The sequence below is a fragment of the Vitis riparia genome, chromosome 19 (genome assembly GCF_004353265.1).
Source record: "Vitis riparia cultivar Riparia Gloire de Montpellier isolate 1030 chromosome 19, EGFV_Vit.rip_1.0, whole genome shotgun sequence".
NCBI lineage: Eukaryota > Viridiplantae > Streptophyta > Magnoliopsida > Vitales > Vitaceae > Vitis > Vitis riparia.
In genome coordinates, this window is record NC_048449.1 from 6,142,767 (window position 1) to 6,160,355 (window position 17,589).

Here is a 17,589-nt window from a genome sequence, read left to right on the forward strand (position 1 = left end):
TAATAGAGGGAGATGCATTGGAGGGCCGTGGGCTCTCCATGACTGTAATCCCTCATTGCCGTGGGTTCTCCATGACTGTAATCCCTCATTTTGAGCCACTAAACGTGCCCTGATTTATATCAAATTTTGAATGGAGTTCAATTCGTCGAAATCAACTTGGCTGCGAAGTCATGTTTCAAGTTCAACATTTGAATTTTTAGATTTTGGTAGATGGTTTGACTCTAAAACTTTTATTTAATATTTTTATTATTAAAAAAATTGTGAGATAAATTTGTGTTATTCATGTTATTTGGAATATGGTTATTGTTAGGGTTATTTATTTATTTATTTATTTGTGATGTACATATTTTTATTTTTTATTTTTTTAATGTTTGTGATGATTTAATGAAAGAAAAATTATTGTATTGGTTATTGGAAATTATTGAACATGTTGAAAATAAATAAATTTTGTATGCTTAGAGTTTAAATTATGTTTTGATGATATATAAATTATTATGAATTTTCTTAAATATTTGTTATGATTTAATGGAAGAAAAATTGTTGTGTAGGTTGTTGGAATTATTGAGCATATTTGGAGTAAATAAAAATTATGTCCCGAAAAATTGTGGATGATAACATGTGAGTTTATTGCGTTTCATTTGCATTATGGTTATGTAAAGGAAAAAAAAATTGATGAAAGGTTGCATGAAATGGAAAAAGGAAAAAAATATAAAAAAAAATGTTAATGAAAAGTAAAGACATGTGAGAGGTGAATTAAAGAGTTAGATTCCTAGTGAGAAAGAAACAAAAATTTATTTTTAGAAGACTTCGAATGAGGGGTGTATTTAAGTATAGACGTGTATCTTCGATGAAAACCCAAGAACAACAGTACATTACTTGATTGCATATAAGTATTTGCATCATGTTTGCATTTGGAAGAAGGATATGGATTAATTACTTAAATGACATCCATTATATGTTTTGAGTATATTATTAGAAGCAAAAATGATTTATTTATTTTGTAAATTTAGAATTGTTTAATATGCTATATATATAATTGAATAAAAAAATGATAATTTTGATTGATTTAATTTGTATGGTTGATGTTTCATTTAATGAATATAATGTTATATTTTGGTATATAATTGTGTTCTATTGACCTAAAATTTTTAATCCATTTAGGTGTAAGACATCCTGTTAAGTAATGTGGAAGTGCCTACCTTTTTATTTTTAAAAAAATTTAGATGCAATTATACTTATGAGGAATCATATGAATATCAAAAAGTGTTTTAGAAAGACCAATAAAATAAAAGAATAAAAATAATGGTTGTTTTTAATTTATATTACCTTTTTGACATGTATTAATTTAAGTTATATGAAATTTTGTAACTTAAATTATATTTTGTTATTTGGTAAAATATTTTTGAAAATGTTTTTGACTTTGAGATTATCGTAAATATTAGGTGGTGACATAATTGATGAATTTATTATATTTGTGAACTTTTGGACAAAAGGAAAAAATAAGAAAAAATAAAAAATCTGAGCTTAATAAATTTATTTGATAATAGATATTAATTTATTCGGTTATGGGTTCATTGCAGCTTGGAAAAGAGCAAGGGTCAAATCAAAAGAGCGGGGCCAACAAATCTTTGACCTGGAAGACCTAGTTAGCCACAACAGCCACAATGAAGCTAGAATAGAAGTAGAATACAACCGATAAACTACTACCAATGCAACAAACTATGATAGCAAGAGGCAACTGCTCTGACAAAACAGCATAGAGACCCGTCGCGAATGCAATTCCCATTAACATAAGTGCGTACGCTAACAGGACTGCGGACCATACAAGCGAACGATCTCTAATTTCCGTATCAATCTGAAACGGCGTGGTGATTAGGATCACTGCAGCTATCATGGATAAAGTCATAGATATTGTGTCGGCGATGATGAAGGATCTAAAAGCTTGATTACTACCTAACACCACCATGCCTTTATGTGGATCTTCAGCTTGGAAGCCCCCAGGAATGGTGAATGCCGCAGCAAATGTGACCGTTGTAATCAGGGTTGCCATTAACATAAGGGCGCCGGACAATTCTTTGCGCGTCTGCGAATCTTTGCTATGTATAAAAGAATATTTCTTTCTATACAGGATATCCTCTGGGTTTCTATCCTTGTTTGCATAGACCTCCTTCAAAATATCTATAATGTACTGCAAGAAAGACCATATATCATATATGAATATTCAAAAGTTCACTTCCTATAGGTATATTGTGCCTCAAAATAACACAACTTCCATTCTTATATAAATTTTTGGAGAAGGCACTCTTAGCTGTTAAACAAAGCCTCCTAATATGCTTGGTTTAAGGCATATTGAAGGTCGTCATGATGTTATCTAAACAGTTTGAGAATTTAAAATTTTTCTTAAAGGTAGCGCTTTTCTACATAGTTAATAATAGTATTTTAAAAATTTCATCAAAATTAGTTGCAATAACATCAAGACCATAGGGGCTCATAGAAAATTCAATTCTTTATCTTCATGTTCTCTTTATCTTTTTTTTTTTTTTTGAAATAGAAAAAAATACAAGTCCCATTTATATACACTTCTTATTATTTGTTGTTAAAAACAAAATATAGTACTTATATAACAAACAAAAACTTTTATATAAAAAAGTATAGATTTATCTTATCTCTTTTATAATTTGCTTTGAAAAATTTTAGAATTTAGCAAAAAATTTTTGATAGCTCAAATTTTAAAATAGTTTTTTAAAACTATTACCTTTCTAATAGTAAGAGTTAGAGTTTTTATATTTTATATAAAAAATATTATTTTTATTTTAAAAAATATATAAAAAATATGTATATTCAAACAGAGAGATATGTACCTGATTTTCATTTATTTTATCCTCTTCATCATTCTTATCATCATCATCTGATAAAAGAGACTGCATAAAAACAAAAATGAAAATCAACTTTTATTAGTTTAGTACAATTAAAAATAGAGAATGAAATAGGCATTGGTTTTGAACGTTAAATACAATCCATTAAACAATTTGAAAGAGAATAATATGATAATTTCTTATATTATTAAAACCATCATGATTTATATATCTAATCATTAAAGATTACTAAAACTTGACTCACCTCCATTGTCTCATTTTATTTGACTACTTCTTCAACAACTTGAATTACATTAAATAACTTGGCAAAAGGATTTCAAATGAAAATTAACTATATTTATAAAACTTTTTACTAGTTATAACTAAATTAATAACAATTAATTCCGAGCATGTCCCTCGAGAGACTTTATAAAGGTTTGGACAATTTGATCCCAAGTTGTGACATATTACAACTACACCTTCTTTTTTATTGTGCATACTCTAATATATTTATATTACCTATGGATGCATTTGCTTCATCCATAGAACACCATAATTTTTGCTAATGTAAATGGTGATTTATAGGAATACATAGATAGGTGTTGCTTTCCTCTTGAATCAAATTAAGCTTCTTTGTTAAATTATTGAATTGAATTACCTAATATATATATTATCATAGCCTCAAGGGTGCATGAAATAGTAGTTAACCAACCAGGCAACTTGGCAATTTATTATATATGTTGATATAATTATATATTTTTTATATGTCCCGCCTAAACTTTATTTTTGATTAAATTGATTTTAATTATTTTATTTTTCAAATTCCATTTAACATATTATCTACAATATAAAAAAAAAATCACAATAATATTTCTATTGAGTCTTTTTAAAAAAAAATATATTTTATATAGTAATTAAATATGAGAAAAGTATAAACTTGTAAATAAAATTATTAACATTTTTAAATATAAAAATACATGCATCTATTATAATGTTGAAACTAAACACATTATTATTTTAGTATTAATATGTTTTCAAATTTTGCATATTATTATCGAGTATTATAAATTACATCATAGATATGTTATTTTTTATAAAACAACTTCAATATGTGTATTATTGCTTCTTTTATCATCTTTTTAGAGTTTTTCTTGATATTTTTATGAGTTTTAAACAATTTTCGTTTCACAAATATTTTTTTATCAAACTTTCTATCTATATTTTTCATTATTTTCGTAAGATTTAACCACCAATATTTCCATGAAAAGCAATATTTTTTTCTTTGCGTCTAATAATGATTTTTTCAATTCTTCAATCATATAAATGATAACCTTTGTAGGATGATGAATAATCGATATATACTCTATCATCTCACTTCAACTACTTTTGCTCTAGGAAATGAACATATGCAAAGATCCTAAACACTCAAAAGTATAAGATACCTAGCTTTCTTAAATTTTATGCTTCTTGTAATAATTTACTCTAGACATTTAATTAAGATTTGACAAGTAAACCACAAACTAATAACTTTGACCCATAGTTTTTAGCCCTTTCTTACTTTCTAACATGCTTTAAGTCATATTTAGAATTAGAATATAAAAGCTTTAGAGAGTCTAAAGTGGTAAATGAAATCATCCTTGATTAAACTAAAAGAAATGGGAAAAATCTTGAAACTAAAAACATTTTGCAATTTATTGGTTCAATCATGGAGAAACCCTAAATCTACTCTATTCCATAATGTCTTAATGCAAAAAGTAATTAGCATTATATCCTCTTGGATTAAATAATTAGTTCTAATAATGAAGGGAATGCCCAAGTACTATCAAATAATTGCAACTAGTGTCCCTGCTACTATAGTTAAGAACAAAATGGGAAATGATAACAAGAGAAGATGAGGAGTAAGATTTCTAGCTTTTTAGTCTTGTAAGTGCATTAGGTTGCTTATTTTAAGTTGAAGATTTTGTTTCACTTATTTTGGCTTAGGAAATTTTTAGTTTTTTGGGTTTTACACTCCATTAAAGACTCAAGGCTGTGACATGATCAACCAAGAATAACACAAGTAAGCATAGAAAGGTTTGGGAAAGGCTAATAGTTCTAACATGTGACATAATGTAGATGAAGACAAAGATATATATCTTGTGGAGAAAATGAAATTCTATATATTGACTCATTCTTTACCTGTTTTACACACTTTCTTCTTATATGAATTATAAGATATAAAATAGGAACAAAATAACTATCTAGCTACGTATATTAGCAAGCTTTCCTAGTTTAGAGGTATTGACTATAATGGCTAGTTAGAAAATCTCTAATAGCTAGAAAATATGTAAGGATCCGGTAATATCTCAACTATATTTTCTATTTTCCAATACTCCCTCTCAAGTTGGCTTGAAGATATTTTCCATTGACAACTTGCCAATGAAATTGTCAAATTGCTTCTTGTGTAGCCCTTTTGTAAATATATCAACAATCTATCCGGTAGTTCAAATGTATAACATGAAAATCAGTCCATTATCATCTTTTTCTTTAATAAAGTACTTATCTACTTTCACATGTTTATTTTGTCATGAAGGACCAAATTGTGAGCAATTAAGATTGTTACCATTATCTGGATATACATTCATAAATGAAGGGTAAAAAATCTTCAACTCTTCTAACAATCTCTTTATCCGCAACATTTCACAAATCCCATGAACAATCGATCTAAATTCAACTTTTGCACTACTCCTAGCCACAACATTTTGTTTCTTACTTCACCAAGTAACAAGGTTTCCTCTAGCAAAGGTACAATAGTTGCAAGTTGACCTTCTATATTTATATTCTCAGCTCAATTTGCATTAGTGTAGACTCTGATTTGTAGTTGTTCATATTTCTTAAACAACAGACCTCTTCCATGAGTCTCTTTCAAGTATCTCAAGATTCTATACACAACATCAAAGTTTTCTAGTCCTGGTGAATGCATGAATTAGCCTACTATGCTTATTGAAAAAGTTATATTTGAACATGCACGAGACAAATAAATTAGTCTTCCAACAAGCGTTTGGTATTATTCCTTGTTCACCACATTTTTAGTTTTGGTAGACTATAGATTTAAGTTGGGCTCAATAAATGTTTTAGTCGCTTTGCAACCAAGCAAACTTGTTTCACCAAGCAAATTGAGTACATATTTGTGTGGATTAACAAATATATCTTCCTTAGACTTAGCAAACTCCATCCCAAGGAAATATTTTAACATACCCAAGTCTTTGATCTCAAAATCATGTACAAGTTTCTCATTCAATTTTTCTAGTTTAACATTATCCTTATCTATTAGGATTGTATCATCCATGTAAACAATCAAGATTGCAACTTTCCCGTCTGTCAAATGGTTATGAAACATAGTATGATTTGCTTGACTTTGACAGTAACCATGAATTCTTATAACCTTCCTAAAACATTCAAACCATGCTCTAGGGTGTTTAAGGCCATACAAAGACTTCTTTAATCTATAGACTTTATCTTTACCAAACCTTTCCTTGAAGCTAGGTGGTAGACCTATAAAAAACCTCTTCCAAATATCTATTTAAGAAGCCATTTTTTTTTACATCCAATTGATGTAAGGACTAGTTGGAATTCACTATCAAAGCCAATAAAACCAATTTATTGATGCTAATGTTTCCTAGTAATTATCTTGTAGGTTTAAGTAAATCCTTTCGCCATGAGCCTTGCCTTGTACCTTTCTATGCTACCATCATTAGCCTTGCACTTTACAGTTAATACCCATTTGCACCCTATTGTCCTTTTATCAATTTTCAAGTCAATTATGTCCCAAGCACCACTTTTTCTAAGAGCATTCATCTATTTCATAATTGCTAACTTCCAATGTGGATCATTTAGAGCTTCTTCAATGTTTCTTGGAACAAACAAGTGAGAAATTTTAGAGGTAAATGCACTATAGTTATTAGAAAGTCTTTGATAAGATAAATACTTAGTAATAGGATGATTGGTACATGTTTTGACTCCTTTCTTGATGGCTATAGGAACAACAAGATCTAAGAGTTCATTGCTAGATATGGCATAATATAAGAGGGAATTAGAGGGAAAATAGGAACATAATTACTTGGAATATTCAAAGGACTGTCTCTCGGAGATTTTGGTAGTTTTTGTGCTAGAGTGATAGACAAATCTATCTAGAAGAAAGGACCATCTCTAAGAGATTTTGGTTGATTCTGTACTAGAGTAATAAGCAAAATTTTTCCTTTTTCATGAGTTCTAGTATAAATTAGAAGCTTAGAATTTAGTTTGTTTTGGTCCTTTTGTAGTGTTTCTCCTCATGTTTGTGATACATCTATACTTAGCAATGGTTGATTAAGATTTCCTTTATTTATAATATCTTGAATGGATTTTTCTTGAGTTAGTATTTTGGAAAAATAGGAGAAAAAAAATTAGATAAGTGGAATTTGGAAAGAATTATATTATATTGAGAAACACAAATGTCCTAAAAATTATCTTCTTCTCTTTCTTTCTTTCTCTGAAGATGACTTATGCTAAAGTAAGATTGATTTTCCCAAAAGGAGGCATCCATACTTACATGAGTTTGTCTAGTTTGAGGATTATAATACTTGTATCCTTTTGTGTGGAGCATAACCATGAAACACATTTGTATTAGTATTTTTTAAAACAACCATAAAAAAACATGTGAAAACAACTAAAAAATATTATCCAAAAACACTCTATTTTTTGTTTTTAAGAACAGAAAATAAAAAATTAAAAACAAAAAATGTTTTTGAGTTGTCAAACATGTTTTCCTATTTTTTTTATTTTAAAGAATATAAAATTGTTCTTGAAAACAGTTATCAAATAGGGTCTTCATAATTTTAGTATTTAAGTGTGGTAATACTTCTATTGTATTTTCTTTGCTTAAAAAGTGACCTCAAAGACTTAGACACATATACATCATTGGTTCTAGATATTGGGAGTTCCAATATGTATACTCCCAATATTGTAGAATGTTGATATGATACTAAGATGCCTTGAAGGAATGACTTGTTGCCATTGGATAATCGATCTCTACTGATTCTAGATATTAGTCTTCAATGTGGGAAAGACAATTTTCTATTTACTATTGTTTTGATAAGGGGGCTTGAAACATATGTAGCATTGGGACAGTTGGATTATGACTAACTGCCGTATCTAAATCTGTTTTTTTACAAACCAATATCTATAAAAATCTTAATGATGATTTTGATTTGAATTATGATAACATGAAGTACTTATTTTAACTATATAGTTAGAAAATTATTGTTCTTAATTATGTTATGCTTTCATAATGATTTAATTGGATTAACAATGTCAGTACTTATTTCATCATCTTAGTCATTGGGCGCAAAATCAAAATGGACAATATAGTCTTTTTAAGTGTCGAAGGCAACGTTGGGAATAGTTGAGCATTTTGGCTCACAGTCTAGGCCATTGGATTTTTGTCTTTTGCTACTAATCCAATTTCTCTTTCCAGCCCTACAGTTATCTATTGGCCTTGGACATGCTATGAGCTATGACTTTTCTAATGGGCAATGTCATTATAAAACTAACTTTAGAAATTAATATAAACTCTTTAAGAAGAAAATTTCAAAATTATTCTAAAAGAATTTGAAGACAATTTTTCTTACCTTGTCAACTGTTTTGTAAGAGTCTTTCAGTATCTCCCATGCTTCTTTGGCAGTATTTGCACACGATATCTTCTCAAAAGCATTTTCATCTATAGCTTGATAGATGTAGCTGAGAGCTTGCTTATCTTTCTTTCTTGCATCTCTAATATAATCCCTTTGAGTCTGCGATAGATTACATTCATCTTCAGGCACTTGGTAGCCTTTTTCTATGACTTCCCATAAATTTTTGGAATCAAGCAGAGTCTTCATCTGAATGCTCCAATTTTCAAAGTTGTCTTCTTTGAGTTGAAAGACTTTAAAAAGAGACTTCTTAGTTGTCATATTTCTCTTGTAGTCTTTAGAGGAATTGTTGGAGTAAAAAAATAATTAATTAGGATAGAGAATAAAAAATCCAATAATCTTACGGAATTTGAAAAAAAATTGTACTGAATTATAATAGATGTGAATAATTTATCTATATATTTATATGATGATAAGTAGTGGATATTGATAATTAAGCTCTACTTCAACTATTCAATCTAATGACAAGGAATTTTATTATGATTCAAATTCAATCTTGGGAGGAGATTTTAAGCTCGATAATTGTTTAACCAAATTTAATTGAATTAGTAACTTTCTATTGTCAAGTAAAAAGGGAGGAAAGCCATGAGCAGAAGTTTGTGTAACACATTATAGGAATGTTTCGTACCTGAGCTATCTCGAGAGCTGTTTTACCATCATTGTTGATGGGCCCGATGTCCACCTCATTTGTCTTGACAAGATCACGTACCACACGGGAATGGAAGTTCATGACCGCAAGATGCAAGGGTGTGTTTCCATCCTTATCCGGCTCGTTGATCATGTCATCCGCCTCCAGTAAACTCAGAATATAATTAACCACGTTAACGGACCCATTTTGAGCTGCTACATGAAGGATATTTTGGCTGTGTTGGTTGAGTAGCTCTACTGAATTAGGGCAGGCGATGAGAATTGTGATCAAAGAATGTGTTTCGTCACTTTTCGCAGCTAAGTGGGCAGGGGTTGCTTGATAGCGATCTTGGAGAAGCGCAATGGAGGCGTCTTCTTGTAGCAAACGGCCGACTGCCCGAAGGGCACCGGAGGCTGCAGCACAGTGAAGGGGAGTTCTCCCGTAGCCATCTGTCTCAGAGATCAGTTCTCGCCTTTTCTCCAGTAGAATTGCTATAGTACCTAAGTCTAATTTTAAGGGAGAAAAAAAAGGCAGATATAAATTAAAATAGAAGTAGATCAATGAAAATTAGAGGTGTCCTGAAACAAAATTAGAAATATTTATACACAATGTGCTTGTTTCAGATCGGAAACTATTGCAGTAAAAGTTATTCTTGATTGGCATAAAATAGCAATTCATGGATATTCGCATGCCATTTGACCACAATTTATATCATTAAAAAGGGTTTGGCCTGGATAAATCAGATTCAGGTCCTCAGCAATTCTCATATCAGGACTGCCTAATGGTCAATGCGGAGGAAAAAGAAACCATGGAAAATGCAATCTTACCTAAATCATCCCTTAAAACGGCCCTGTGGAGAGGTGTCTCGTCATTGGGACCTCTGTGCAGAAGACAGGAGGACTCTGCATCTAGGATTGTTCTCACAATATCTCCAAAGTAATTTACATCAATGGCCATAGAGAATGGAGACTCCCCAGCATTGTTCCGTGAAGCTAACAAATCAGAGCGATTTGCCTCGACTACTTTTTTCACAAGTAGTCTGGTGACCGAGTGGTGACCACCTCTAACAGCTTCATGCAATGGCGTGTCGTCTTTCATATTTCTCATACTAATTACCTCATATACTCCTCCATTTTCCACGTCTAAATTCTGAGCACGGAAGATGAGAAATTCTACAACATCAACATGGCCAAAACGAGCTGCCAAGTGCAGTGGGGTGTTGCCTTTGATGTTCTTTTCAGTGAGAAGGGACCTGTCAAGATTCAGTAACTCTTCCACAGCCCTCTTGTCTCCAATTCTTGCAGCCAAATGAAGGGCAGTGTTCTTCCCGGGACTAACGAAATGGCTGTCCTTTACCAATTTCGTGAGACTATGCTTTACAATTGGTATTTGGAATCCAAACAACGTCAAGAGAGTCGTTAACGGTCCTGGAAGGGCATCCATATTGAGCTTTCAAGTAATATACTTCATCTATGCTTAATTGGATTCGGGAGAATCAGAGAGAGCATCATATATAGTTTCTGTTTCAACTATTTGTATCTTACATATCTACCACTAGGTGAGTGAATGTGTATATTTTTGAAAGAACTATTATTGATGATCCGCTCTGAATTGCACGGATGCAAACTAACAAAATTTTTTGCAATGTGCGTAACTATCGTGCACATGGCTCCAACGGTAACTTTAATGAGTGGTCACTCTCTTGCACCCTCATTCAAAAGCATATTAACTTTGAATGACATGGGTCTGGGACCATCAAAACAGCAAATGGTACTCCCATTTTCAATTTGAGTTTCTTGTGTAGATCAACTTAATAACCTGAAGTCCGTTTCTTAGACTCCATTTGTTTTTTCAGCTATTTATTAAAAATAATTTATTTTCAGACTTTAAAATGTTTATTTTTCTATTTTTTCAAAACTTATCATAAACTTTTTACTTAATAGAAAAAATTAAAATATTTGACTTTTTTTAAATGGAAAAAGTAACATATTGATTTTTCTTTACTTTTTAATGTTTAATAGAAATAAAATATTAAAAAAAACAAATAATATAATATTTAATACTATTAAATATTAAAATTCTATTTAGAATTAAGTAAAAAAAACACTTCTTTAGTATTTTTATAAAATACTTCAAACGTGAAAGGTCTTCATGGAGAGAGGCATTAATTTGACAAAATTTAGAATTTTTTTTGAATATTTGAAAATAACTTGTAGTGATTCCTTGAAATGCATTTGATAAGTAATTCTCATAAAAACACTTTTAGAAAAACATTTCAATTAATAGTAAATTTGACAGTGATTTTGAGAAGTGTTTTTAATATTTCTAATACTTGAAAAATAAAAATTTTCAAGTGTTAAAAAGACTAAAAACACTTTTCAGGAATGTGTATAACACTCGAGCCCATTTGACACTGATTTTAATAAAAATGTTTCTTTCTGTAATGTTTTTAAGAAAAACTCTTTTATAAGAATCAGAAAAAAATGATTTTAATAATGTTTTTGATAATATGTTGTATGAGTATAAAAACACTTTTAATATTAATAAATTACCAAAAAAGACATGTAATTTTAATTATAAAAAGAAAATAGTATGATGAAAAAAAAAACTTTTCAAAAGTATATATATATTGTTAAAAAAAACTAAAAATATATATTTTTTATTTAAATAAAATTTTGAAATGCGTTTACACAAAGAATTGACCCAATACCAATGACCTTGAGTCAGAGGACTTCCAATGGTATCTATGACACACAGTACATCAACTATATTAATAATATCCCAAAATACCTGAAATTCTGGTTTTGTCTCCCCCAGACTCGGGAAATTAGTGTAATAATTTGGAGTTCCATTTGCACCAGCTTGGTTCAAATCCATGAAAAGGGACACTCTTCTGTCACCCTATTTATTAGTTGTGCAATATACAGAATGAGTGTATTTTGGTTTTGATTTTCTCTATGATATCCACGAGTGACCAAACAAATTCCTCTGGGAGAATAAGAGGCCCCAACAAGCAGAGGAGACTTGGGAAGAGATAGCCAATAAAAGAAACCATGATAGCAAGCTCCATTGAGTGTGATAGAACAGTGAACAGTCCAGTAAGGAATGCCAATCCCATTGAGGCAAGTGACATCCATAACATCTGCAAGGCAATCAAGTGCAGATTCCATTTATTTTTCTCATCATTCCAAGATGATGTGAAAAGAATCATTGTAGCAGTTATGGATGTAGTCATAGCTACTGTATTAGTGATAATAAAAGCTTTGAATGCTGCTTTCCTTGTTAGCACTACCATCTGTTTATGTGAACTTTCACTATGGACGCCCCCTGGAAGGGTGAATGCGACTGTTGCAACTAATGTTGCCATAAGGGTGCCAACCATTTCTTTACGCTTCTTGTCCTGTATTGATTCTATTATAAAATCTTCTTGTTCAAGGATTCCCTCTAACTTTTTAGCTTGCTTTGCACTTGCCGCCTTCAGAATTTCTATGGTCCGTTGCTGCAACAGAGGAGGCCATAAATGAAAGCTCTTTTCTGGTAAGGTTAGTAGTGAAATATTATTACAGAAGAGTATACTAAAAGTAGTTTGAAAACCTTTTAACACATCAAACACATTTCATTTTTATAGTAAACAACTGAAAGATGTAATTGTCTCAAACTGTCCCTTGGAAGGGATGACACCTTTTATCTTATGTTGAGGATAAGTCATTACACTCATCACCTTTCTGCTTTTTCATTACATATTTTACTATTAATTCTAGGAATAAGATATTAATTTGCATCTTGCTCTTTGATTGACATGTTGTGGCTTATTTTAATCACATATGTTACTATCAATTCTAGGGATAAGATATTGTTTGTATCTTGCTCTTCTTTATATGTTGTGATTGTTTTTTTTTATCACATATGTTACTATTAATTCTAGGGATAAGATATTGTTCACATCTTGCTCTTTGATTGGCTTCTTCAAATGTTGTGGCTTTTTTGCCACATATGTTACTATTAAGTCTAGGGATAAGATAGTATGTTGCTTCTTCAAATGTTGTGGATAAAGTTTTGGCAATGTTATTGTGAAAGCAAAAATGCATTTGGTTGGATGACGTCATATTGATGGTGATAGAAGTGACAAAACCCCATAGCCTATGGCCCTTCCTAAAACTTTTATTCCTTCCTCTATTTGTTAAAAGTTGAATACACTATACCACGACTTTTTCCTAACTTCACTTAAGGGCCTTAATTAAGCAGCTTTGTACTACAAATAATTGGAAATTTTGAAATTCAAATTGATAGTAGAGATGCATTTACCATCATGTATATGAATATGCAATACTTGAAAGGTTTTGATACTTAAGGTGAAGCAAACCCTCAAATAAGAATATGTAATTGTTTTCTAGTGATTAATTTTTGTTTGTAAGATTTATTTGTGGTTTCAGATAAACTAATATTCTATTAAGTTTCCTTGTTCTCTTCTTTTTGTGTTATCCCAGTTCTTTTCTGTTAATAATCTGTCAGGCTTTTAAGACTACAATCTACAATAGTCCAATATTGAAAACAACAAACAAGGTATGCAGGGACAGCTAAGGAAAAATCAAAAACAAGAAAACAACAAACAACATATTAGCAGGAACTGCAGCTGACCACATACCTCTGCAGGCATGCCTTTGTGCCTACATGGATGAGCTAAATGGAAATCTTATTTCTTGCAAGGGCTAGTTTAAGGATGAAGCTTGGATTTTCATTGAGGGAGATTTATATTGGTTGTTTTTGCAGATTGGTATAGTCTTGGACCCCTACAGAAGCTTTTGTAGCAAGCAACCGACGCTGGACTCATCCTTATGATTTGCCCTCTTGGCCTAATAGAAATTTGCTCTTATGTTTTCTTGGTTGAGAATTAACAATAGTAGGTATAATATATTGATATGAAGTCGCCCGAAGTTAGGGAAGAAACTATGTTATTCAAATTCATGGAAATTGACCTATTTAGAGGCCCATAAAATCATATTGAAAGTCAGTGTCTTTGCTTGACTAATCCTAAAAGGAGGGATCGGAAGACGTATTGCATTATGGTGGTAGAACAGGTAAGTTTCAAATACTTATCCTCTTCGAAACGTGCCTATAACATGTGAAACCGGACTTGAAGAGTACTTAACTTGGGTGATGTTTTGAGGGGAATATATCCTTGAGCACTTGCATTCACAGAGACCCCTCCTCATCCTGCAAATCTGCGGACTGGTGTTAAATCTCATAATTTCAGCAATGATTGATATTTTCATTACGTGTATATCTTTTTTAATTTTAATTTTAACCCAGCGAGCAACAGTCATTTGGTGCATTTCGGTATGTGTTGGGCTTTAAGAATTGAAGAGTTCTGACATTTTCCTCCATTTCTTTTAACACACAAGGACTCGTTGGTTCATTAACATAGGGCAAGCTGCTCTTGGTTTTCCTTGTAACGAAAGAGAAAAGAAAGATCGGTGGGCTAGGCCCTTTAAGAAATGCTTGCTCTCTGGAGCTATATATATATATATATATATATATGAGTTTCTCTTGTGAGGGCTTATTGGGTTCAGAGTGAACAACATTTACACGGTTGGGAGTGGGTCCTTCACAAGGGTTATTGGACCATCCATATATATGAATTCTGTTTAATCTTATAAATGTATTTTTAAAACCGTACGTGACTGTTGCATTTAAAGTAAACAATATTTTCATGGTTGGAAGCAGATTGTCATTGAATAACATGGAGAAGTGATGCAATAATTTGTTTAGAAGCAACTAAAAATCCCTACAGAGGACTTGTGATCCTAGGATTTGAAACAAAATTTGAAATGGCACCATTCCAAGTCCAAATCGATGTCATTTCAAATGTGATCCTATTGATTTCACTTTGCTGTGAAGTTAAAATTTTTGAGGTCATGCATTGAATAACAATAGCAGAAAAGATTCACTTCGCTGTAAAGTAAAATTTTTGAGGTCATGCATTGAATAAGATCTTCTTGAAAAATAATATTATTTTTCACAAATTTTCAAATTTTAATTTATTACCATAGAGGAAAACAAATATAAACTAATAATAATCAATTTCAATGGAAAATTTTTAATTAGAGCCTCAAAATATAATTTACATTTACGTAATTATCCACTCGAATTAACCATTTTAATTAATTTAAAAAATAAAAATTTAGAATATGATAATCATCCCTAAATTAAAATTTTAAAAAATAATTTATTAATCCCAATAATTGAACACATATTTCAATCACAAATTTATAAATTCAAAGGTTTTCTAGCTTAGTTTTAACAAGAAAGCATAATTAAAAATCCTAATAATCACCCATTACCAATTTATTATTAATTACATAATTAATTATTATAAAAAATTTATTCTCATAAAAAAATTTTGCTATGGATATGGAAATACGTTAAATTAATTAAAGAATCCATTTGGTCCTAATTATAGGAAATACTTTTAGGTTGAAAAGTATTTTTTTAAAAGAAAATATAGCCATATTTAGTTTTCATAAAATTTGAGAGAAAATGCAAAGAAAAGAAAAAATAGAAAAAAAAATAAAAAAAATTTTAAATTAATAAATTATTTTTATTCGCTACTTCAAATTTGTTTCACTTGTTTTGACTCTTCCATATCAATATTAAATAATTTGAAAATGTGTAAGTTGTTCACTAATTTTAATTATATTTGATTTTTTTTAAAAAAAATTTCATGGGACAACCAAATATGATAAAAATAATTTTCTTTAACATTTTTTTTTTCTTTTCTTAACATTTTATGAGAATTTGAAAAAATTTGGGAAATATTTTTAGAGTTTGTTTGGCAAATTATAGGAAACACTTTTTAACTTAAAAATTGTTTTTGGAAAAGAATTAGATATTTAACAAAATTTATAAAACACTTTTAAAAATATGAAAAATCACTTGCAATGTTTTTTGAAGAAACATTTGATTGGTGGGTTTTCTAAAAACATTTTTTTTTAGAGAAAATGCTTTAAAAACACTATCAATGCACCATTGAGTTGGTTTGACAATGATTTTAGGAAGTATTTCTAACTTTTTTAACAATTAAAAATTTGCATCATTCAAGTATTAAAAATGTTAGAAATGTTTTTTAAAATCACTACCAAATGTACTTTTAAAAATTTGAAAAATCACTTGTAGTATTTTATAAAGAAACATTTGATAAATAATTTTTCTGAAAACACTTTTATGGAAAACATTTTACTAAAAACACTTCAAGTAAAAATATTGTCAAATCAAATAAAAAAATGTGTTTGATGATAATTTTAAGAAGTGTTTTAATATTTATAATACTTGAAAAATACAAATTTTTAATGTCACGAATTTTAGAATTGCTTCCTAAAATCACCCTAGCAAACAGATTCTAAAGGTGCCAGATAAGCTGCACATCAGAGTTCAGTGGAAGGCCGGCCACCACATGCTCGCCATTGGGCCTTACCCCTACTTCTGGGCTTGCTACTGGGTCTGCTGTGGGTATCGCATGTTTCCTAGCCTATTCTATCTTTTTAAAGACTTAAGCAGGTAGCCCCCATTTGCTCCAAACCAAAGCACTAATAGAAAAATATTTTGGGCTGAGTTCAGGGCCAGGCCCCATTTAAGAATGGAATAAAGCCCAAGCCCATTAAATTACCTAAACACGCATGACCCAACTCTCCCGATTCTTAGAATAAGGCGGGGCATGGTCCAGCCCTTGGTTGGGAATTTTTTTCCAGAAAAGTATTCTAATTAGTCAAATAATTTAAATTTTCTCACATTAATCAGAGTATTAACATCAATTTGATATATTTCCATGTTGGGCATGATTTAATTGTATCTTTGTCCACAAAATTTTTTTTAAAAAAGGCATATAATATGGACATTTTGGACAGCCACAGATCAGCTGTCCATATGTGACAAATTTCCAGGTTCTATACACCATAACCTACTGCCCTTAATTCTCTCTGGATATCCTAGAAAAATGCATTTTCTGGCTCTCAATTCTGTCTTGTGTTTACCTAATATGGGCATAAGGTATTCAACAAAACATCTTTCAATTGAGAGTCTACTTTTGTACCTGTCCATAATTCTTGGGGTGTTTTGAACCCAATGGCTGATGTAGGGCACCTGTTGATCAAGTAAACTAAGCCATCACTGCTTTCGCCCGGGAAGTACTTGGCAAACCTGCATTCAACAACAGAGAGCTGACTCTTTCTGAAATTGGTCTATTCATATGATGAACTAATCCATTTTATTGCACCAAAACAGGTAAAACTTGATTCTCCATGATTTTCTAAGCACACAATGCTCACAAAACTCAAGTTTTTCAATCCTTTCCCTACAAAATAAACCCTGCCTCTGTAATTGATACAATCCTCTTTCACTCACA

General features: G+C 30.6%; 1 protein-coding gene across 2 annotated transcripts in view; it reads right to left on the reverse strand.

Annotated features, from left to right (window-relative positions):
• LOC117908516 (protein ACCELERATED CELL DEATH 6-like) overlaps positions 1-10,714 on the reverse strand; it is a 37,405-nt gene extending 26,691 nt beyond the window's left edge. Inside the window, exons 1-3 of one of the 2 annotated variants that reach the window (XM_034822146.1) lie at positions 10,019-10,714; positions 9,192-9,697; positions 8,504-8,665 (exon numbers count right to left, since the gene is read on the reverse strand). In XM_034822146.1, coding sequence (XP_034678037.1) covers positions 8,504-8,665; positions 9,192-9,697; positions 10,019-10,634 — 1,284 coding nt within the window. In that variant the 5' untranslated portion in view covers positions 10,635-10,714. Of the gene's footprint in view, positions 1-8,503; positions 8,840-9,191; positions 9,698-10,018 lie in introns of both variants that reach the window. The other variant, XM_034822145.1, reaches the window with a different exon arrangement.
• Positions 10,715-17,589: the final 6,875 nt, after the last annotated feature.